Here is a 25054-nt window from a genome sequence, read left to right as displayed (position 1 = left end):
ATGATCGTGATTAATGCACAAACACCTTGAAATGCTAATCCGCTAATAATAAATCTGGGTCGTTTGCGAAAAGTAGTTCCCCTGTTATGTCTTTACTTGAAGAACAAGTTAGCACGCCCGGAGGATTGTGGTGGAAGAACTCCAGGATTTTAAAAGTTACTTTACCAAGAACGAGGGTACTGTGATCGCCGCATTCCGGTTTTTTTGTTGTCGATGAGTTCACTGCACCCACGTCTACACCCAAAACAGACAAACAAAAACGAGAAAGGAACCACGGAATGTACAATGTTCCATGAAGGCTCACAAGTAGCGCATGTGCCTTGATATTCATCCAGATATTGAAGATTTGTAGGTCACAGAAATGTTCTAGCAATTAACAATATGGCATACTGCAAAGCCCATGTGTGGAACATGTAATAATCAAAGAACATGAAGGATGTGATCCTGAAAACCTGCAGAATCAAACCCATGAGAGATCTCAACTCCCACCGATCACTAAGTCTCGGGTACTGTTTATTTGCGTCTATTCCGTCCCAGACATAATACAGAAATAATAATGTTCCAAGGAAGCCGACCGTACTCAGATCTGGATGATTGTTCCATCAAGCCAGACGTATTGCCTTTCTGTTAGCACTTGTAACAGCAGAGTGCTAACATGCGCATTTTCATTCACGTCCGACACAAATATTCTCAAAAGTACATCAGCTGTTTAACTCTGAAGTGCGACCTCCGATTAGCAAGTAATTACTGACCGGTTGTCACCATACGTATACACAGTGCACCTGGTACTGAGATTTCATAATTGGCTGAATTTTACGACTCGCTCACCACTGCCATCAAAAATTGTTTCAAAAAGTCCTCTTGTTTTTCCATAGATGGCTGATGGCCCTTGCCCGATGGAAATAATTTGCCTCCTCTGATCACCGTACGCGGGGATCCAAAGAAAACCGTAGATCGGCTGAGTTTACACAGATAGCTATCCTCCCACCGTTCTATTTTCTGTGACACTGATCCTTCTAAATATGACAGTAGCTAACTGACTAGCTTAACTTCGGCACCAAAGGGGACTACTCACATAAGCCCCAGAAGGTCTAGTTCTCCGTCAGTTAGGCTGACAAGGAAGAATGGGTCTGTTAACGTAAAAGAACGTCATACAGAGATTGGAGAGCTCAAACAAGTAACCAAACTGGGAGTACCAATAAGTTGCGAGTCTTGGCAGCAAAAACTGTCATGAAATGTGGCGGTTTGTTCTCCACGCTCGGCTTGTCTATGGCGTTCAACTATGCTTTGAGTTTTTTCTAAACATAACCTCGAACAGTAAAATGACTGCGATGGCGCTAATTTGATCAGCGGCATAACCTCGAACAGTAAAATGACTGCGATAGAGGACGACTTACTATCAAGTCGGTGCATTCTCTTCATCAAATCGTCCTCGTTGGTACTGTCCTTGGCGCTAATTTGATCAGCGTCGCACACAAAAAACAACCTCGATAGGTGATACAAACGATCCTGCCCTAAATGCAGCTAGTAATCGTCAAAATATACCTACCGATAACTAGTTTTATTCTGCCCTTAAACTTCGTTGACTCCACTGGGTTCAGGAAACGGTCCAAGTATGGCTCAGACGAAATATGCCAGAGAAAAAGTGATATTCAAAGGTAATATTCAAAGGAAATACGATTCATACGTCCGCCTGTAAAACGGTCAATTTGTTGTGCAGTATTTCTTTCGTCCAATCAATGCAGACGGAGCTTCCCATAGAAAAACTGGGGAGGTTAACATGACTAGACTTTTTCCAGCGTCCATACAGAAACCATGCCTTTACTAACCTTCCACAGTGTAGCGCACATTGTACCACGGTTCCACCAGCACCGAACCATCAGTCGGAAGCGATGAGGCGAATTTGCCAGATAGGAGAATGATGGATGCACGTCCAGGAGTGAAAAGTTTGAGGAGGCGTACGTACAGCTGACCAGTCGGAAGGGAGAACAAAAAATGGAGGCTAACAAGCCGACCAGCAAACATTACGGTGGAAGACGGGAAATGTGTTACCGGGTCACAGTGAACCAGTGCTAATTTGCTTAATTCGCGAGACCGACCAAAGTTGATCTCTACTGGGAAAGGATGTGTAAAACGAGATGAAAGCATTCTGTGCGGTGTGACAGTGGCGTCCAAATCGTGTGCTCAGTGGTCGGGAATAGGTTTCGTATGTATTACCAAACATTTTGAATTGGCTAGGGCTTGACCGACAGCTGTAGCACCTTTTCAGTGCCAAACTACCAGGCCAACTAAAGGAAGTACGAGGGCTGGGATACTGCCAGGTTGCCCAAGCCTATATAGGGGAAGTCGATAGGTAGAGAGAGGTCGATTTCGAACCGCGGACCTTCCAATCAGTAAACTCGGGCTCTAACCACAGAGCCATTTCGCTCCCGAACTGGAGGAACGGTCGAACCGAGAAATCGAACGAAGTGCACTAGTAAGATTGTATTATGCAAGGTGGCCAAGTTGAGACTTACAAAAACAGCCTAAAAATGAACGGATTAACCAGCATCTGTAGTGCAAATGATGTTTCAGAGGCTGAGATTAATGCGCTTCTTTTGAATACACGACAGCCGACAGAAGAAACTCAACTCAGGGTTTGGTCAGATTACGGTGGAAGAACACAACGTGAGTATACAGATACTTATTGTCACCTTCTCCAGGAAAGGGGAAACCAGAATTACAGAAACAAAACAAAGAAGAGAAGCCGAAAATGATGACTACCACAAAAACGTCGAGTGAAGGTGTTACCTGCATGTCCAGGGGGGGGGGGTTGCGGCCGGGTGCCCAAAGCCTATATAGGGGAAGTCGATAGGTTAGAGAGAGGTCGATTTCGAACCGCGGACCTTCCAATCAGTAAACTCGGGCTCTAACCACAGAGCCATTTCGCTCACGAACTGGAGGAACGGTCGAACCGAGAAATCGAACGAAGTGCACTAGTAAGATTGTATTATGCAAGGTGGCCAAGTTGAGACTTACAAAAACAGCCTAAAAATGAACGGATTAACCAGCATCTGTAGTGCGAATGGTATTTCAGAGGCTGAGATTAATGCGCTTCTTTTGAATACACGACAGCCGACAGAAGAAACTCAACTCAGGGTTGGGTCAGATTACGGTGGAAGAACACAACGTGAGTATACAGATACTTATTGTCACCTTCTCCAGGAAAGGGGAAACCAGAATTACAGAAACAAAACAAAGAAGAGAAGCCGAAAATGATGACTACCACAAAAACGTCGAGTGAAGGTGTTACCTGCATGTCCACTTTCTTCAAAACGTGATAGGCTGAATAGACTTGTTCGGGCGGGACTAACTGCATCATATTGGCCACATGAACCACTGTGTCGTCGGGTTCCTCAGGTTCACTGTACAAAAAAGCCGCTTCATGGGTGAGTCGGTACTCAGGCAAGTAAGAGTGCAGTGTGTGCAGTACCCGTTCCTTCGGACTACCAGCAGGTTGCTCACACTGTACCGGGTCGTCTGATAGGGCTGAGGCGAGCAGCAGTTTGAAGTAGTCAAAGACGATGCGGCAAACCTTGTGGGAGATAGGAAGATGGAAACCAGGTTACTGAAAGAAGCACAGGTCTAATACTTGATGCAATCTGTTCCAAACCAGAGGTGCGGGTGAGTTCTTACAGCCTAGGCTGGGAACCAGAATATACATATAAGACACGCCTAAGATTCATTGTATGTTTATGTGGGAATTCCCATGCACATATTGGAAGACGTCTTACAGAATATCAAATGACGACTTCAAGAGTAACATTGGTATTTTTGTGTGCCCAGTTAATAAGTGCGAGCCATCAAAGCAATGGGATTGCTGTAGAGGTAGATTCAAATGTCGGGAGAACCGAAGGGCACAAGCCTCATTAGAACCTGATTTGAAAATTGCAGACCTGTGCCTGGTTGGAGAAGGTACGAGATGTGGCCTCCAACCGATGTCAATGGCGTTTTTATTGTCAGATTGCCCGAGTGAGTGTCTGGAGGTGTATGCACCTCGGAATGATGTAGTAAACAAGTAATAAGTCCCTTCCCTGTCCACCTTTATTCTTTACACTTCACGATTGGGCTTTCAAATAAATCATGGTTGTACGGCAGCGAAGCATCGGTGTTGAACACTGATGTCATGCTGTCGACGATGATGATGGTCCACACAAGGAAGTGACGGTCCTACCATCGAACCGCAAATCGAACGCTTATTTGACCAACTCAGGGGAATTGAACCTACGTCTCCCGAGGAAGAAGACTGGTTCACAGCCAAAGCAATGGATATCAGAGAGGGTTTTGTTTCCACTTCGATATACCCTCTAATTTCATTTTGTCACAAGGATACAGAAAAGCTTTACAGAAGCAAATTCATCACCGAAATTGACAGCGTAACATCAGTGTTCAACACGGAGGCTTAGTTTCCACAAAGTAATAGAATGTCACCGTAATAAAGTCAGACAAAGGATCAGGTGCTGTTATCCAAATAAAATGGATTGAAGGTCCAAACTCCGCAGTCTCAACCGACTTGATTAATTAGATACCGACTTAACATCCACTGATGCAGAAAGAAATTATAGATTCCGACAAATACACTCATTTTCCTTTCAACTAGGTTTTCACGAGAGACTCAACTGAATCTCTCGTTTATGATATTTTTCACCTGAATTCGCAGTACAAAGGACGCTTCATATTTCAGTTGGTACGATATTCGATATATCACAGTATCTTTTCACTAAGGAAACTACCCACAAAGTTGCTGTTGAAGAGTCTTAAGCAACGTTGTTAGTAGTTTCCTTTATTGAAAAAATTATAGATTCTTTTTTACTCAGCTTCATCTCTCAGGTTGAGTTTAACATACTTAAACCTATCGTCGGTTTATAGACCCCTGTGGATCTCCCGTGTATAGACTAGGCTTATGAGTTTTCACGAACTATCTGACCAATTTTAGCTGTGGATGGTTCACTCTGGCATCAGATAGCTAGGTTTTTGAAAGACATTCGGAGATCCGCTAGGAGAGTTCTCTCGCACAGTAGTGTGAAAAGCATGTTTGGACTTTCACCTCACTCAGAATGACACTGGCAGGCGTTGGTCAATCACCCGATCAGTGGCAGTGCCCCATCAAGGTTATCGCCTTCAGAGCTTAGCTGCCCAGTTTACCGTTCTTTCAAATCACAAGACTAATCCAATACAAACACTGATTAAGGCATCGCCTGCGACGCTTAGTTATATCCACCCACAGGTCACTCACTTTACTATGACGGAAAAGGTAGCAGTTGAAACAACATGCTATACAGCCGATTAACTGAAATAAGAAAATCATGTGTTCGCTCGATGTTCAGTCAATTTTTACTAACATTTTACTAATAGTTTATTGGTGGTTATCTGGTATCTCACCCAGATCTCGTCAGTCCTCCAATCCCTGCTCTTAGAGACTCCAGTTTACCATATGCTAATAACGTCACGTTTTATCTCCAGGGCACCAGTTATAAGCACGTTGAAGGTGTGGTGGCCCCTGAGATACACCTGCGGGGGGAATCAAATTTTTCAAAGGACCGCGCGGTCAAATAACTATCTTGAACGCCTCATCGAAGAGCACCTTGCTTAAGATGATAGGCCGACCTAGCACAGTGCCTACTTCGGCGGACGTTAGACGTCCTTTGTAGGACTTACAGTGCCGCACAGCTGTGTGCAAACCTATACACAGAAGCCACACCACTGTTGCTAGCCAAAATGCCAACGTCGGTTTTGTTTACTGGTCACTGCACCTATATATCTGCAACTGCGGTAGAACTGATCAAAGGTCTGAAAAGCTGACGAGTGTCAGTTGACCTTAAGTCAATGCTACTCGAGTCCAAGGTCAAATAGTCGATCGCCAGTCATCCAACTGAGACCGGACTCATCTGATGGTTCCAGATCGTAGCACGAACGATGCCATATTGATTGGTCGTTTTAAGCCTATTTTCTATAATCAGAAAGACCGAAGGGTTGCAATGAAACTGCTTTGCTTTTATTGATTGGTCGCGTTGTTTTAGATCTACATAAATGAGGTAAACTGCGCCGTATTACGGGGGAGGGGAGTGCGCGAAACTTCGTTGTTCTTACTGCTCTGTTTGGAGTTTTATCTTTCAAGATTTTGGAAGTCCACGGTACGTTGATATGCACGGACGGTAAAGGCTTCAAGAATCCCGTTGTTCTAAGGTGACATCAAAACACCTTTGTTGTACCTGATTGGTCAAGGGTTTTTCAGAACTGCATACCGCATGAGTGGTGCAGTTACATTCCGATACAGTGCCATCGCAAATAGTACCCAAGTTCCATTCATCGACTAGCTGTCTGACCTCCGGTCTTGGAATTTTTTTTACGTATTATTCTACAGTATGCTACAAAATACCATCAGCATACTCGAATTCAGACTCCATGATACGATATAATGTAACAGAAGAATTCACCAAATATGGGGCGCAATTCCTTCAGATTTTCCAGCAGCGCATAGCCACAAGAAGACAATACGGATCTGATGAGCTAACGTCAAGGTTGATTACTTCTTGGGTGGACCACGCTTACAAAAAGAGTACATGTTGTCTCTGTGGATCCTTGCTGTGGAATGCCTTCGGTTAAACTTACACTGTCGTCATCATCATGAACAGCAACGCCAGAGGAGAACGCTGTTGCTTTGCTATCGCGTCATGTGCGAAATCGAAAAACAAGGTCAATCAAGGCAGTCAGCCGACTGCCAAGTTCGGCAACAGACTAACAACCAATCAGCGCAGATTACCTATCTATCTTCTGCAACATCGCACGTAAAAGTACTTTGCCTACCAAGAACTCACCTCACTGACATTATCCCGACCATCATCGGTGAGCGTTATGTAGATGATAAAGAGTGTACAAAGGCTGGAGTTTACAAAGTCCGACGAAGGATCCACACCACAGCTGAGTGAAACAGCCAAGTTTCTGGGAGGGAAAAGGAGAAAGCGTGCACACAGTCCGGTGACAAAGGAAGTGGGCAAAAAAAGTTAGTGTGGATCCTTGCTGTGGAATGCCTTCGGTTAAACTTACACTGTCGTCATCATCATGAACAGCAACGCCAGAGGAGAACGCTGTTGCTTTGCTATCGCGTCATGTGCGAAATCGAAAAACAAGGTCAATCAAGGCAGTCAGCCGACTGCCAAGTTCGGCAACAGACTAACAACCAATCAGCGCAGTCAAATTACCTATCTTCTGCAACATCGCACGTAAAAGTACTTTGCCTACCAAGAACTCACCTCACTGACATTATCCCGACCATCATCGGTGAGCGTTATGTAGATGATAAAGAGTGTACAAAGGCTGGAGTTTACAAAGTCCGACGAAGGATCCACACCACAGCTGAGTGAAACAGCCAAGTTTCTGGGAGGGAAAAGGAGAAAGCGTGCACACAGTCCGGTGACAAAGGAAGTGGGCAAAAAAAGTTAGACGAACCAAATAAAGACAATGAGATTGGTCAGTTGCTGTATATTCCAGTATCAGTTCTGAGAGGTATCCGATCCTGACGGAGCACTACCAGTCTCAGGCTAAAGAAATGCAACACACATTACGTACTTGTCTTTTAGCATTGTCAGTATGCTTCCTTGTCCCTCGTGACCGACCAACGAAGAGATGACGCCCATCGGTGCAGACCTGACATGAAACAAAAAGCATAGGATAGTGAATATGTGTGAAAAAACGACTGGGGAACTCCGCACCATAGAGAGCTTTCCATAGGTATATGTGAATGATTCGTAGTCTGATGGGTTGCAAAAGTGCTGAGACTGATGGATCTTCCCTAAGAATACTCTGGGTTGACAGCGTCTAACTTGCAGAGCGAGCGGTTGTTTACAAACCTGACTTAAGCATGTCTGTAAATCGGCGATGAAATGCGAAGGGAGAGAACGACGAGTCGACGTTCAATTCACCGGGTTAGTGCCTTTTCCAGAGAGCCACTCTCAGCTGTCGTGTTCACAGTTGCCATTATTTTATCGCGCCTTCATTAACTGAAATCAAATCACGAGCCGTAGGTTTAAAGTGTATAGAAAACCGGAGTGGTCCGCTACCTTAAGTTTAGCCTGTTGCCAAAATACACCCACCGTTGGAAGTAGTAAAAGTTTTCCACCAGCCAGGGTTGCTTTATTGTGTAAACTTGATTACAAAGATTGATTCCAAGAGCATTCGGTTACCACTACATCAAGATGAAAACCAGTCAAAGACACCCGTTTGCAGTGCATTGAAAGCAAGCGGTCATCGAAAATGACTGGGCAACATGCTATTCCCAGGGGAACGTACTGAAATGGAATCACTGGCTGAACAAATAGACTGGAACGATTTTCCGAACTTCGGAACAGGCTTTGACTCATTGTTTTGCAAAAACCATACTTGAAGAAGTAGCCATTCAGTGTAGTCAACATGCTTCCTTCTGAATTTCGAAAGGCACTTCGCACATTCCAATCAGCGGACGTTAGTCTTTTTCTCAGTAAGCTGGCAGCCAACACCACATCAGCTATTAACCAATATGAATGGAAATTCCTCAGCACATGAGGCCCTTAGGAAAAGCAGCATCCGGTCTCCGCTGAAGAATCGTACTCTCTAGTAGGATGGCACTTCTTCAGAGGGGTCTGTGTTGGGGAGGTGACTTTTGCTAAGGAGTCGATGGCACTAAACGTACGAAGCTGAGCCGTGAGCTGGAAATTTTGTGAATCATCCTAGTGTATTCGTGGAAAACTGAGGAAAACGGGGTATGATGAGCTGGAATGCCCATACTTTCGAAGCCAAATTAGACAAATTAGAAAAGTACCAATCGACATCGGTAGACAGTCATAGATCACTGCATCTACGGTCGAGTGCATAAAAGCTTAGAGGAACTGCACACTGGAAGAGTGAGTACACTTCAACATGAAAACCATGCACACCGGTAATTTGAATACAGAGTGCGCAAATCGCGGTTCTCCAGGAATAACGGCTGGAGGTACAACATCACCTAACCTTAGCAAGAAAAATATTAGGTAACCAAAAGATGCGAAATACTCACTCGTATGAATCGTGAAGAGGAGGCAGGGACCAGATAAGACGGAGTTTCTCTCGGTCGCCAAGAGGGCACACTAGCCGCAGGTGAAACAAAAAACAAGATAAAAGCACCAATCGGTAAAAGCTCAAATGAGACGGTTAAAGGGAAGACGGGAACCAAAAGCCAGAAGAAATATCATTGTTTATTGAGAACATCGACAGCCGGAAAACGGCCACTAGTGCGCTTACATTGCAAATCCTTTACGCCTACTACGCCCGTGGAACACAAACTTTTCGCACACTGTCCAGGTTATTGTGATCGAGAAAAGAAGGTGGATATATGAACGCAGGAACTTTACGTGCGAAAGTTTATATTCAAACCCCTGTGTCAGAAGAATGATTTACCAGCTCGACTCCCCGTGGAGGTGATACGAGGTGCACGTGAGTCACACAACGTCTAGTCATCCTACGAAGCTGATTTGCCTTAGATGGAAGTCGTGCTCACCATCAGAATCTTGACGATAATGCGCGTTCGAAACTGAAACCTTCGGCAAAAAATAACAAAGCGCTGTCACTCAGCCACAAGTGGCAGATCGGCAGTGACGTAATTCAGGATCGCTCAGTAATTTTCAACCGCACAGATCTATGTCACACGAATTGAGGCCGACTGATGCCCGCTGACAATGTGTCGAGGAAACAATGACGCAACTTAATTGAATGGCTGCCCCCTCACTCACAAGGGTGAAGGGATACGTTTGAGAAAATGTGGAGAACGACATTGCGCCAGCCTCTGATGACTCCAACTGCAACCATCGGTACCCATTCAAGGTGCTCTAAACAAGGTGCGTTCTGAACACCATTTTGGTCAACTTGAACAAACTGATGCATTATATTGTGTTCTCATCTACTCGAGTGATCAAATCGAATAACTGCGTTTATATAATAATCCGTAATCTGGAGAGGAAAAACAGCAGTTCACCCACCTCGATAGAATTTGTTGAACGAAGGAGTCTCAAACGAATTGACAAATCCCGAGAAGTCGAGTGGTGGAACGCCACTAGAGAAAAAACACAAAGAAACATGAACAGAAAGATTAATCTGGCCGGAAACAAGCGGTGAGTAAACGTAAGTTGAATAACAACTAGTCTTTTATTCACTAGAAGGGGGTTGAGAGAGATCATCCAGTATGTAGTGTGAGTGTAGCGATGCGTACAGCAACCACGAACTCATCGCTATGCACCACTATGCCCCCTAAAAACGCACTGATGATGTCAGCTCGATGAAATGGAAACGCACTGATGATGTCAGCTCGATGAAACGGTTGCAATCAAACTGTCCAGCTCAGCGAACAAACCAACGACCATCCACGCTGCCTGAGCTAACAACATTTTCCTCTTTAGAAAAATAAATGTAGCTGATTCTCCAGTGAAGCGGCAAGTGGAAGCTACAGGATGCAAGATCGCCATGAGTTGCGTGACACAGCCATACCTATCAGATTCACTAACCACCGGTTTGTGTCGACCCGCGGTCCTCATCCAGAAAGACTGTACCTACCAACGCGACTCAGTTGACTGGCAAGGGCTTTGATGCCTTGTTGCTCAGTCAAGGACTGACTGCCTATCGGTCGTTTCCATTCGACACAAGGCTGGGCGAAGAGGGCACTACGGGGCAAACGGTCCCTTGGCATACGAAGCACATGGCGTAACCAGCGTGACCTTCGGAGTATGATCAGCTGATCTATCAAGGGAAGCTGGACTTTCCCGATAACCATCTGGCGTACTTTAGCATTACTGATCTGATGTTCACATCAGATCCGCCTAAATTCCGCATGACTAAGACATCGCTATGGAACGAGTTGTTTGCTCTGTCTTGTCAACCTTCTCATGGTCAGTTGAGGTGAACCTGGCAGCCTGTTCCAACTGTGACATGGCCGAAAAAAGTCGCATGTCAATCAGTTTTGGCATCTACGTCACTTTCGTTCAATTGTGTATTACTTAAGCCATCATATTTGACTGCAGCTTCCTGATCAATCATGTAATGATGTATTGCTAAGGCCAGTCAGTCATACCACCACCGGTGTGGTATACATTCAAAACTGTCAACTTACGGCTTGGAGACTGCCAGTTTGATCCAAGGTGTCTACCAAGTCACACCAGTTTATATCCAGAGGGAGAGGTGGTGACCAGTCAATACCTCACCAAAAATTCTCTATAAAGAGGTGTGCACACTAGACTATTTAAAAATTCTCTGGTAGGTCTGCCGAATCGATCAGGAGGCTACTATGGTTGCCCAGTCTGAGAGGTTGCTCGTGGCTTCTGTGGAGGGTATCGTGTTCACGCACAAACAAACAAGCGAGCATAACGAGCATGCCCGGTTGAACTCCAGTGAACCACCAGGCTATCGGACAAATCAAGATTCACCAATCGTGTTTGAAGTTCTGTCTCATCAAGGACAAGTGACTAACGGTATATACACAGAGCTCACTACCAAGAACAACCACAAAATAAACGTGGGCTGACATTTAGAGGAGTGTTAACTCTATACTTAGCCTTAGGTGATTCCAGTCAGGCATATTACAGTCCTTGGTTCAACAGTAAATACTGTATCGACGACTAACTTACTTGGCAGCTGCTATCTAGTTGTCATCAGCAGCTACCAAAATACAAAAGAGTTCCCCATAATCCTCCATATAAGACATGGAATCCCAAGCGGCAAAATCTTGTGTTTTTGCTTAGCACAACGTCAACTAACAAATTCCATCCGCTGTCTTGTGGTGAAACGGTACTGTCCAGTTTTCTCAAAACAGTCCACTCGCTGCAATTACAGTCACTTTCGTACGGTCTTTAACCTGCTACAAAATGCCCGATTGCTTAAGCCATAGTTGATCTGTTTATACGAATGTAAGTCACTTTCGTACGGTCTTTAACCTGCTACAAAATGTCCGATTGCTTAAGCTATAGTTGATCCGTTTACGCGAATGTAAGGTCAGTTCGAGTTTCTGCAGTTTGCCGTTTTTCGATAAGACCTATATCGATCGAAAGCATGTTCCATTTGTGGTGTACGCATCGGTATTAGGACACTAAGCGATTCATTCATCCTTTCCGGAAATTCATCCTATCAGGTCTCGAAAATCACGTTTAACCGATCGTGACAAAAAGAAGCATACATTTTCATAAAGGAAACTACTCACAACGTTGCTCAAAACTCTTCGACTGAAACATGAGGCGGCCTGTGAGCAGCACTTTCAGTTGTAGGATATCATAAACGAGAGATTCAGTTGAGTCTCTCGTGAAAACCAAATTGATTTGCAAATGAGTGTATTTCTCGAAGAAGCATACATATTCCATTCCCCAGTGCTGTTTGTTTGATAAAAGAAATCGTCAGTGTACGGAAACCAAATGCCGCACTGTATGCGCTTCTCAAGAATCTGAACATCAGTAGATGACCCGGTGCCTGTATTGAGAGGCAGTGTGACGCAGAAATTCTCACGAGCCTCTAACCGATGCTACTAGCTAACGCCAACAACTTGACTGTGATGAGGCCCGTTGGAACTCAGTCGACCGATAGTGAATGTTATCTACATCGTGTGATAACTGCATGCAGGCCTGGGGAGCTTGAGCGAAGTCGGGGAATCTCGACTAATCTGTGTTGGTTAGAAATCTGGCATGACACAAGCACCACAAAGCTCACGAAGTCGCAGCCGTAGTTAAAACTGCCGATACTAAGAGCGGGAGCTCTTGCGGTGGTGTTCAGCAGCCAAGATAAGCCGGTTTGTCTGAGGAGTGAGTGGGTGGGTGGGTAAGTAAGTAGGCGTTGAGTAAGTAAATAGTAAGAGAAACCCTTACAATGGTAGCGCGGAAGCACACTGGTCTCACACAATTAGGCATGAAGTGCGGCCGGCGACACAAACGTAGGTCCGAAAACCCGTACAAGAACGTCGATGCGCAGGCAGTATTGACCACACATGCAACGCACTCCCATGAAGATCTCCACGAAACGAATGCGAAACTCGAACGGGGTGTACGGAACACTGCTCATCAGTATAATCCGTAGCAACATGCGATCGCGCAGGAACGCCGTAGTTGAAGATTTGTGAATGTGTCAGTGGCACCTATCGCCGTTGGAAAATTGCGGAAAGTTGCCAGATGCACTGCACTGCTTTTTGTATCACATAGGCACATTTCTTATCGTATTATCTCTCGGAGTCAGGTTACGTTTGAATAGCGAGGTTAGCACAACTTCGCTTCGGGCCACAGGCACAATGAGTCGTCCCACATCCACTGACGTTTAACATTTGGCGAGGCTGGATGTTTTGATAGGTATTCCGGCATCGAACCTTTTAGGCTTTTTTTCTTCCGGGGATATGGCCACTAGATAGCACTATCAGCAGCTCTAATTGGCTGCTGCGACACCGAGTAATTCTATAGCTGATCGAAATATGATCCACCAAACTTGTTCGATTTCAAGAGAACACTGTTCCATCACAGAGCCCCAGAAATGAACATAAATATCGGGTGAGGTTTGCCTGGCCGTCCGCATCCAAGGAACCAAGTCCAGTAGACTATTTCCTTTGTGAGTGTTTGAATCAATGTACCAAGAGGAACGGATCAAGGAAACCACATGCGTCATAGGCGGGGGCGACATGAGCGAGTGGGAGATTATCCAAACAACTTTTAGAAAGCTGAAGACTAGCTGTACTACATACATGCTTTTGTGTTGCTTGTGTCAGGTCGGCTATCTAACCAACGCACAGCGGGCGAGGTTATTGAACTTTACTCATACTCCCTAGGTATGCATGCAGCCATCACGCTACAGAGATAACATTCGCTGTCGTTCTTTTGGGTCTAAGCAGAATAACCTTGTTGCAATCAGCTAGCGTCGATTCGGGGGCAAGCGTTTCAATGCAGATACTTAAGGCGTGTGTCAACAGGTTATCTCGGAGGGACACGGAGCGATGTTCGGTTTTTTGCCGAAACATGATGGTACTTAACCTTTCTTTTATGTCTGCTGATTCGCCAATCTGTGGTATCTGCTGCTGACCCGCTCCAGTGCCGTGCCTGAAAAAAGACTCACAGAAGGGAACACAACAGCTGTATTCCGGACAAGCGAGTGCGAGAGCGTGAGTGCGTGCCAGTACGCGGGCAAAACTTACAACGGCCCTACGCTATTTAAAGAGAACTTTCTGACATTGATCTAGGCTGTCTGATAGGCGTTGGGGAACACCTGTCAACATTGATCTTAGGCTGTCTGATAGGCGTTGGGGAACACCCGTCAACATCGATCTTGTCGCTATGAAATGCCTGAACGCTGATCAAATTCGCGACTGCTTCTGTGGCGTGCAGGAACACTCATCAGCTTTTGCTGAATTGATTGAATGATTGACTGGCTTGGATGCTTGTCGGCTTTCCTGTTGAAATTTTGGTGGAGCAGTAGGCTCCGGGCGTTCCGGGGGTTACTTTCAGGAATCTGACCTTCCTGATACTTTCAATTAGCAAAATGACGCTAAGTTGCTCGGAGTACAGTTGGTTAACGATCCGGTTACGTTATCATCAAGTTCGCGAGCTCATCAGCTGTACCGCACAGTGCCTATAGATGGGGTTTGATATATCTTGGAATGGGTTTGGCTCGGAGAAGTATAAACCAGCTGCCTGAGTGGCGCACGGTTTCCGTAAACATAGACAACAATTTCCGGTATTAGTGGCATTCGTGTGTCCACAACCGGCATCAGGTCATACACATATGTTATGAAATCAATTGGTAAATGTAGTCAACCGAGAAACGTGAGACAGGATTAAGGTAAGTGTACAACCGCCAAAAAGTCAATGGAACGATCATTTGGTCTCCACTGACCTGTCGGCATGGCAACTGGAAGTCTAGCAAGCACTCGTTGTCCTACCATCATGATCCGGACATTGAACCGAACAACACGCAATGCATCCGGACATTGAACCGAACAACACGCAATTCCAGTGTGAACGAGTAGACACCCGACCGGATTGAAGAATTTAAGCTGCATAATATGTTTGGTAATAGTAAACAGAGGACAATGAAATCAGATCGCCTAGCCGTAGTACCCTTTCGGTGCCTAGTTGCCATGCCAACGGAAGGAGGCATGAAGGCTGGGATACTGTGAGGCTGCCCAAGCCTAGACAGGGGTAGTCGGGATGTTGTGGTGGGGTTCGAACAATGGACCTACCGGTCCGTAAGCTGGAGCCTTAACCAATGAGCTATGTCAGGCCCAAAGTAAACAGGACAGCTGAATAAAACGGAGCTGTCGGATGAACCGAAAAGTCCCCCCCCAACACTGGCTAACAAGAGACACGAATGTGTACCGTGTTAAAAAAAAAAGAACCGAGTGGGACGCTTACCTGTTCGGAACAGCAGCGAAGAGTTCACGAGCCAAGGCCTCCAGATGATCCAAAGAATCTGGAAAGATTGAGAGTGATTGAAACTATCGTGCATTCCAAGTGATTCTAGTTCACAGTGCTGACATATTCAGGGACGCAGGTCGAAAACCCCAAATCGATTGAATCACCTCGATAATTTGGTGCAGCTACCCCTCTCCCTCAAGGTAAAAAACATCTTCGAAGAAAGATCTTTTGCTGAACAGTAAAATATCTTGAAACAAACCCTCGAGAGCCATGGAAAAAATCCTCGTTGAAAATTTCCTTTTTACACCCACTACACAGGAAAAAAACAGCAGTATTATTCTTTCCCACAAATCTAGGTCGATTAATTCATCGAGACTGCAAGGAACAATCGCCACAATGGCCCGTAAAATCAACAAGTTTATCTCGAGTTCAACCTGAGCCGTGTGACATTTTGGGACCTGTCCCTACCGTTGCAATCAAGCTGAAGGTAGTACAGTCGGAAAATTGAGCAAAGCAATGCATGGAACCTCGTAATTTCATCTTTCAGGTGAGGTCGATGTGTGCCGAAAAGCCGACCAGCACCACACTGTTGTTTCATCCACGTTAGGATTCACCTGATATGTGTAACTCACGGAATGCGAAGAAGATTCGAACCCAAAATCACCTGCTCCCAAATGTGATCTTATTCCACTTTGACAGGATATGTTGCCACCAACTTTTGGTCATGCTGTTCAGTTTTTCGGTGTTAACACGCCCTTCAGGCTGAGTGACGATTGGTTCTCGGCTTCAGCCGGGAGACGAAACTCGGTAGAAACATTTGAGCCTTTCTCCACAACAAATAGACGAAATAATTATCCACTTCAAAAGCAAACTATCCTAAAAATTAAACCACATCCACCGTCGGACACGTAACTTTTCTTTTGTGGTTCTCACACAGGTACGTCCAGTGGCATACGGATTACACGCCCGAAATCGTCCGGCTGACAAGCGCTTTACAGACTCATCATGTTTATGCAGTTACAAGTGGGCAAAGGTGGTTCACTTCAAGAACGTTTAGTTAGGCTGTCGACGTATTTTCAGTAACCTTATGAGTAGTGCTTTACAAATATATACGTGTATCGCGAAATCTCGAATATCGTATCTACTGAAACATGAGGCGGCCTGGCGCAGTACATTCAGTTGCCTGGAAACATCACAAACGAGAGATTCAGCTTGGTTCCAGGTGAGTCTCTCGAAAAACCAAATTAGTTTTCAAACGAGTGAATATTCGCCGATTTCGTGCGATTTGGTTTCAAGTAGAACATAAGGTTGACGGAAACCCGGGGACTGCGCCTACCTGATGAGACCCAAGAAGGGCAAAACCGGTCGTGGGCTATCGACGAAGTTTCAGCAACCTAATGCGTAGTGCATTAAAAAAAACTATTGTTTTTTTCACAAACGCTATTGAAAACAACCGCACCAAGTTGACCGAATCACTACATACGTTCATCCGGTTGGTATCCGTCATACCAATAATTGCCGCCATGCGCAAGGAGCTTCAGACCGCGACCCTCACAAACCATGGTCCCTAGACTCCACACAGTGTGCATCGAGATTTTTGGTTTGTTTCAGTTTTTGGTAAGTTTCAGTCTGGCCCGTGATGCTGAAACTTTGGTGTCGAGGCCCATATATTAACCCCAGTAGATGATGTTGCAACGGTACACCCTCATGGTTGTGGCGATCAACCCTGGCACAGCAAGAGCGAACGCGCGTGTCACAAATCGTTGCCTGACGCCACTACCGAGTACCGAACATGACCACGACTTCGTGACTAACAGTTCAAGACAACCTGGGCAACTTGATCAAATGCTGTTGCGGAATGTCACCTTACCCCAAGTCACTTGATAGCTGACTTGTTTGCACTAGCCAGCAGAGATGAACTTTCAAGGTTCTGTATGATTCCGCGAAGACTGTTTATTGTATTCTGTGGAGGGGGGTGAAATGCATTCGGCAGACGACCTATCGGGGGAGCTAATTCCGACCTAATCGCGAATCGCTGCCGTTAAGGCGAATGACGCTTGAAACTAACCTGCAGCTAACTTGTAGATGGCACAGAGGATTTCGACCGAAACACTCAAACACTGTCAGGTTCTGCTGCCAAACCTTGAATAAACAATGAAGCAGGGAGTTGGACCGGAAAAGCAAGCCCATACTGATACATCATCCAGGATCATCATCAGGACAAAACGCGGAATAGATCATTCTCCAACCTCCAGATCTAATTGGTTTGGTGGGGATCGTGGAAAGTTGGCTATTCTTAATTAGTTGTATTTCCTAACGAAATTCTACGCATGTGCTAAAATAAGAAATCACCTCAGGACAGGATATTTTTTGTCTGGGGAGATTGTAACCAACAAACATGTCGGCGAGAACAGTCAGCTACTGTCAGATTCCACAATCCTGTAAAGTACTTCTTTGATGGTCAAAATTTGACGATATCTCGAAAGAATTCATCATAAAGAGAAACCGACTGTGCTAGGTGTAAGCAGCATCGCACAACGGTCATACTTTGCTTCGACTCAGTGATTCGACATCGCTCCTGGGCAGCTGTGATTCCAGATGGTCAAGACGCCGGCTCATTCTCAAGCACGAGAGAGCCAAAGTAAAGTAGAGGGCAAATAAGTAAGATGTCTGCACTCCCTAATAATTCGCTTACCTTTGGAATGCAACGCCAATGTCATTCGGTGTGCAGAATACATGTTTTTCCGGTGTTGTTGTAACAGCGAATAGATGTCAGTCCCACGCTCCTCCGGGATATCCCGTAGCGACTTCATATTACCTGGAACAAAATTTTCGCAGCTTCTAGAATCGAATGCTAATTGAGTAACACATAAAATTAAATACCCAGACTATCTAGTGTTTGATAATACAGCAGCTAGCGAATTTACTGACCGGAAGGTCTGGATTCGAAGGTTCGAATCCGACCTCTGCCACTCGACTTCGCCTGTCTGGACTTGGGCACTCTGGTAGTACGCCAGCCCTCGTGCTTCCTCCGGGTGGCATGGCAGCTAGGCACCGAAAGGGCGCTACAGCTGAACGATTTTTAGCAAGCGAAACTGTGAGCCGGAAACCAGTTAGGTGACACAAAAACCGTTCAGTGAATTGGCTCCAAAGGAATACTTTCTTATTTTCCAGTCGTGAGCCGTCGGGAAACAACTGGGCTATTGCAACGCAGTTTGTGAGAGATGGGTAACCAACATCCCATGCATTAGCAAGGTCGCATAACCAAACGGCAGGTGTGTTGCCGTTTGAAGAGATATCAATTTTGTGGGGTCCGTCGTTCACACATAGCATACAGCTAAAATCAGACAGCATCGCGAAATCTGTGTGTGCTTGAAAGGTTTCAACAATAAAGTGCTTTATAAAGGAAACTACTCACGAGGTTGCTGAAAACTCCTCGACAGCCCACGACCGGTTTCGCCCTTCTTGGGGTTCATCAGGTAGGCGCAGTCTCCGAGTTTCCGTCAACCTTATGTTCTACTTGACCTGCAAGGATAGAACGGTATCTACGGTATAGCCCTCCAGAAAAATCCCCTTCATAGAGGGCCCATCAATGTGGAGGCCTCACAACAACTGCTCCACGAGTGTGATCCTCAAAATCAGATCGAATTCCTCTCTCTTCATGGTGGTCCGTTGTGGAAAAAAGGAACATTCCGCGACGTAGCGTTTGGAAATTTGTCCCGGTGGACCAACGCTTGGTCTAAAACGGAGGGAATTCATCGGACGAACCTAATCAGAATATGATCACAAGAAGCCTGGACCCCTAACCGTAGTTGGCATGTTTGTCCTTCATTTTTATGAGATCCTTTTGCCATCAGAAAAGGAGGACTGGAACGACTCCAAAAATGTCATGTGATTCGGTCCATTTTTAAGCACAGTGCTCCATATCTGGAAGAATAGCCAAGGAAGAAAAAAGGGTAGGACTGTTTCCAACTCATCAGGTGAGCGGTTCTGCTCAAGAATGGATTATTGTCTCAGTTGGGACCGTGAGTGACTCGGTCACTCGTAAGCAACTTAAGGATTATCTTTTCAATATCGCATACAATAGAGCTATGCCAGTGTAGTATATGCTGAACTTTCATGCATTCAACGCAAAAACACGACGAAATACAAGGTGCTTACCACATCCGAAAATTTTGAGCTAGCGAATTTACTGACCGGAAGGTCTGGATTCGAAGGTTCGAATCCGACCTCTGCCACTCGACTTCGCCTGTCTGGACTTGGGCACTCTGGTAGTACGCCAGCCCTCGTGCTTCCTCCGGGTGGCATGGCAGCTAGGCACCGAAAGGGCGCTACAGCTGAACGATTTTTAGCAAGCGAAACTGTGAGCCGGAAACCAGTTAGGTGACACAAAAACCGTTCAGTGAATTGGCTCCAAAGGAATACTTTCTTATTTTCCAGTCGTGAGCCGTCGGGAAACAACTGGGCTATTGCAACGCAGTTTGTGAGAGATGGGTAACCAACATCCCATGCATTAGCAAGGTCGCATAACCAAACGGCAGGTGTGTTGCCGTTTGAAGAGATATCAATTTTGTGGGGTCCGTCGTTCACACATAGCATACAGCTAAAATCAGACAGCATCGCGAAATCTGTGTGTGCTTGAAAGGTTTCAACAATAAAGTGCTTTATAAAGGAAACTACTCACGAGGTTGCTGAAAACTCCTCGACAGCCCACGACCGGTTTCGCCCTTCTTGGGGTTCATCAGGTAGGCGCAGTCTCCGAGTTTCCGTCAACCTTATGTTCTACTTGACCTGCAAGGATAGAACGGTATCTACGGTATAGCCCTCCAGAAAAATCCCCTTCATAGAGGGCCCATCAATGTGGAGGCCTCACAACAACTGCTCCACGAGTGTGATCCTCAAAATCAGATCGAATTCCTCTCTCTTCATGGTGGTCCGTTGTGGAAAAAAGGAACATTCCGCGACGTAGCGTTTGGAAATTTGTCCCGGTGGACCAACGCTTGGTCTAAAACGGAGGGAATTCATCGGACGAACCTAATCAGAATATGATCACAAGAAGCCTGGACCCCTAACCGTAGTTGGCATGTTTGTCCTTCATTTTTATGAGATCCTTTTGCCATCAGAAAAGGAGGACTGGAACGACTCCAAAAATGTCATGTGATTCGGTCCATTTTTAAGCACAGTGCTCCATATCTGGAAGAATAGCCAAGGAAGAAAAAAGGGTAGGACTGTTTCCGACTCATCAGGTGAGCGGTTCTGCTCAAGAATGGATTATTGTCTCAGTTGGGACCGTGAGTGACTCGGTCACTCGTAAGCAACTTAAGGATTATCTTTTCAATATCGCATACAATAGAGCTATGCCAGTGTAGTATATGCTGAACTTTCATGCATTCAACGCAAAAACACGACGAAATACAAGGTGCTTACCACATCCGAAAATTTTGTACGGCGAACCATCTGCGGCGAGCGAGGAGATGAAGAACTCCAAACGGTTCGAGTCCCTCGCGTTGGCCAGCTCAAACTCTACGAGGGTCAAGAATACACAGAGACATGATAAGTTGGGTGTGAGGACATGAGAGCAGCATCAAGCTAGTCGTGCAGTCTTCAAGAAAGAGTTCAAGGCAGAAAAGCAGGCGGAAGGCTATGCCTGTCTGCGATCCAGAAGACTGCAACGTAGATCAGATCTTTTGGGGTCGGTAGGTGACTATTTGGGTAAATTTTTTTGCGCGACGGTTGAGACACGGAACAGTGGCCAAAGGATTGGCAGATACGTTGATTGCACTGCACTGGGTTGGGAGAGAACGAGAGGTTAAGATCCGTAAGCAAAGAGCTGCACTGGCAAATGATATCTCCCAGGCCGAAAACGTAACCATCTCCCGGTTGCCCAGGCCGAAAACGTAACCGATCTTCAGCCTTGGACTCAAAAGTCTGACCCACGAGGAAGCGGACAGAAGGGTCCGGAGCCGATGACTCAATAGTCTGACCTGCTCGGCTACAGGGCGTTAGTTTGACCTGAGAGCGCACTCAACAAGGCATTACTGTCCCATTCCTGATGCGGCCGTGCACAATAGGTGCCTTTTGAGCAGCACCGGGTTCTTTGGTTTTAAAAAGTATTTCGATCGTAAGGAATAATGATCCGGCGGTCACGGTCAACCGTTGGGCGATCGGAGTGTGCGGTTTTTGGGGCCGATCTTTTCTAAACCGTCCATCCTCAGGGGAAGGCAGAATCGCTGTTTCCATAGATATGGACATGTTGGTCGCTTAGGGGGAACATCTTACTGTCTTCTCGCTCCTATCGCAAAGGACAGTATGACTTTACCTCCAGACCGCCCGTAATACGATAACTCGCAGTACGGAGACTCCTGTTCTTTGTCGGGCTGCTCCCCGTTGGTCTTCCCGGCATGGTTTAACCTTTAGAAACTGAGTTCCCTCTGACTTTATCTCAAGCCTCACCGTTCGTATAAAACCCGAATCCGCCCCACCGTAAAACACTACTGCCATTTTTTGGCCCGAGCTCTCTCTTTCGACCAAATTCAGCGAAAGATTGGCAATGCGATGGAACAATGGTAGCTCGAGTGTATCTATTGTTAGCTGATCACCTGTCCGTATCGAAAACTGAAGTGCAAGATGTTACACTGAAATCGCTTGTCACTCTGTTCACCCAAATTTCAATCGTACCACATGTGTTTCTTGTTCAGGTTATCCCAAGGAAGTCACCTTCTCCCATTTCGTGTTTTCGCCTCCTCGTGTTCCGGAACTGCTCAATCGATGTACTGACATAAACGCTTGAATTCGCTAAGAAGTGACTTTTTCAGTGTCTTACAGTCTAACACAGGCTTACACAAACCATCATTATTATCACGAAATCGAACAAAAGTTATTCCCTGCTTCTGGAAATTTAAAGGACTGTTAGGAACGTACCACTGTGGACGGCGGCCAACTCACGGTCCGTGCTGTCCGGAAGCAGTAGGGGAGAGATGAAGAAGTGAGCGAATCGGTCCAGACACTTGGAAAAGTGTTTCCGTTTCACATCAAAGTGAAACAGCGTGTACTCGTTCCCGGTCCATGCATTGCTCGTACCACCCCGCTTGCTCAAATACGCATCAAAGTCGTTCTCAGTGGGGTACTTTTCGCTGCCCATAAAGACCACTGAAGTAGTACAGAGGGCAGGTAGAGAGGAATGGAAATTTACCTTACGAGTTCAACTTAACGAAACAAGAGTAACTTGGATAGTTAGCATGAGAAAAGCATGAGAAAAGCATGAGAATAAACGCTTGCAGTAACAGAACCAAAAATGACGTTGGATGTACTGGTGACACAGCAGATCTCCAGTCCCAGTCTCAAATCAGACCGTGCAACCAGAGACCGGATACTGCAACGCGGACTAGGAAACATGAATACCTCGACTCGCAGAGCAACAATAGAACGGTGAATCGAAAACACCCAGGACAGAATGCAGGGCAAACATACAGAACGTCTTTCAATCTGAGCTACACTTACAAAACTTGAAACGATATAAGTGTGTTTGTTTCCTCTATTTACAATAGGATTTTTTCTCCTAAAGCTATATCGGAAGGATGACCTCCCTATAAAGAATAGCCCATTACAAAAACAATCGAATCTTCAACGAACATCTGTGATTTCATAAAGGAAACTGTTCACAAGGTTGCTGAAAAATCTTCGACAATCTTTTGAGTAGTTTCCCTTACAGAAACACTGCGATATCTCGAATATTGTACCAACTGAAAAAACGAGGCGGTCTTTGTGAACCACATTCAGTTGAAGAATGTCATAAACGAGGGATTCCTTTGCGTCAATTGAGCGAAAATCAAGTTGATATGCAAGTGAATGTATTTGTCAGAAAACATGGGATACTTCAATCGTTTCACATCAAACCGATAAAACAGAAACAGGACAACCCAAGACAAGAGTTTTTCGTTCCTCATGTATTCCTTCCATTTATTTATACTTCCATAATCTTTATAAACTGCAAAGAGGTGGTTTTAACGCTTTCCCGTTCAATAGGCATGTACGTATCGGGGTTATTTTAAGCAGAACAGACAAAAACAAACCCATCGAAAAACTGGCTGTGCAGCTCGGGAGTTTGAATCAGTAGTGGGAGCGAAGGATACGCGCATTAGAGCATGAGTGCGAAAAACGGCAAAGTCCGTGACGAAGACCACTATCGTAGTTCGGAAGTCGTAACTCGGCCACCGGCAAGTACGTACCAGTTCGAACAATGAGGTGGCTTCAGTCTTGAAGGATTTGTAATCAAGGGCTTCACAATCCTCTAGAATGGTGAATTTTCACATATCCAAAAGTGCCTTGGTGAATGACGCTCAAAAGGTGCAGCATCAGCAGCAACGGGACAGGAGCAGAGGCACAAGACTTTAGTGCGGTGTGACGGTTTGCGAGCCTGTGTAACCCAATGAGCTGTATGGAAGAGTGTACGTGTCACACTGACGAGACCGCTCAACTGGTAGAGAAATGACCAAGAGTGTCTTGGCTTGGGGGTTGGAACCTTTACGGCGATCTGCCACTAGCAAAACAAGGTTGATCTGACGGTCTTGCGTCGACCGCCATAGCAAAACAAGGTTGATCTGACGGTCTTGTGTCAACCGCCACTGCCTTCCGGCTAGGCTTTTGATCCAAATGCTTTGGCTAAAGACTCTAACCGTCCTCCTGTCTAGGCCCTGACAGTACGTATACCAACCGATGTACAACCATGAGTTGCACACTTACAAATAATAATCTCATGCCACACTCGCCGGTGTCATCAGCCCGGTCACCTTGCTTGCTGCGTACAGCAATGCGGGTAAGGGAAGGCAAACTATTACTGACACCTCCGTTCTTACTATTTCACCTGTTCCTTTTTCTTCCCTCTTCACCCCACTGCTGACGGCATCCCCGTAGGCCCTTTCTTAAAGATTGACATATCCGTTTGCCCTTCGCTGCTTTTAGCTGCAAAACCTACGGTTATAACAATAATTGTTCAGCTGTAACACCCTTTCGATGTATAGCTGCCACGCCACCCAAAGGAACCACCGGGGTTCAGCTATTGCCAGGTTGTCCAGCCCAGATAGGAACAGTCCAGATAGAGAAGTTGGGTTCAAACCACGGATTTTCTGGTAAGAGAATTCGCGATGTAACCACGCAGCTAGCTATAGCTATTTGATCATTGATGCCTCAGAAGCGTTGGTGTTTTTGGAAGTTTTCAACGGATTCGTAATGAGGTCATTACAAAACAGTTATCAGGAATGTACTTCAGCCGCAAACGACCTAAGCTGCCACCTTGACGTGGTGGTCGGGCTTCTGTGCTGCAATGTTCCCGCGGACTAAACTGTCTGGAACGTTGTTCCACAAGGTGCAACTGTGCCAAGAAGACCAAAGAGGAGCAGTTAGACCAAGAGCAGTGAGATCCCGTACTACGAGAAATCGTATTACCAGGCAGTCTGGAGGGTAAGCCGTACTGTCCTCTACCACAGGAATGAGAAGACAGTAAGGTGTTTCCCGTAAGCGACCAGCACGTCCATAGCTATGGAAACAGGACGGTTTAGAAAACATCGGCCCCAAAAACCGCACACTCCGATCGCCCAACGGTTGAACATGACTGCCGGATCATTGTTCCATAGATATGG

General features: G+C 45.7%; 2 protein-coding genes across 2 annotated transcripts in view; one reads left to right on the top strand and one right to left on the bottom strand.

Annotated features, from left to right (window-relative positions):
* The window catches only part of T265_02426 (hypothetical protein), a gene marked incomplete at both ends in the record, with an annotated part of 5172 nt that extends 359 nt beyond the window's left edge, over window positions 1-4813 (top strand). Inside the window, 3 exons of the mRNA XM_009166659.1 lie at window positions 2094-2206; window positions 3934-4011; window positions 4640-4813. Of these exons, the coding sequence (XP_009164923.1) occupies window positions 2094-2206; window positions 3934-4011; window positions 4640-4813 (365 nt within the window). The remainder of the gene's footprint in view (window positions 1-2093; window positions 2207-3933; window positions 4012-4639) is intronic.
* The window catches only part of T265_02427 (hypothetical protein), a gene marked incomplete at both ends in the record, with an annotated part of 60359 nt that overhangs the window by 30939 nt on the left and 4366 nt on the right, over window positions 1-25054 (bottom strand). Inside the window, 13 exons of the mRNA XM_009166660.1 lie at window positions 1830-1968; window positions 3293-3574; window positions 3916-4035; window positions 4102-4209; window positions 6858-6981; window positions 7609-7686; window positions 9071-9140; window positions 10029-10102; window positions 15414-15471; window positions 18112-18234; window positions 19610-19777; window positions 20844-20939; window positions 22338-22565. Coding sequence (XP_009164924.1) covers window positions 1830-1968; window positions 3293-3574; window positions 3916-4035; window positions 4102-4209; window positions 6858-6981; window positions 7609-7686; window positions 9071-9140; window positions 10029-10102; window positions 15414-15471; window positions 18112-18234; window positions 19610-19777; window positions 20844-20939; window positions 22338-22565 — 1668 coding nt within the window. The remainder of the gene's footprint in view (window positions 1-1829; window positions 1969-3292; window positions 3575-3915; window positions 4036-4101; window positions 4210-6857; window positions 6982-7608; window positions 7687-9070; window positions 9141-10028; window positions 10103-15413; window positions 15472-18111; window positions 18235-19609; window positions 19778-20843; window positions 20940-22337; window positions 22566-25054) is intronic.

Source organism: Opisthorchis viverrini, assembly GCF_000715545.1.
Source record: "Opisthorchis viverrini unplaced genomic scaffold opera_v5_29, whole genome shotgun sequence".
NCBI classification, from domain to species: domain Eukaryota; kingdom Metazoa; phylum Platyhelminthes; class Trematoda; order Opisthorchiida; family Opisthorchiidae; genus Opisthorchis; species Opisthorchis viverrini.
This window is presented reverse-complemented; position numbering and strand designations above follow the sequence as displayed.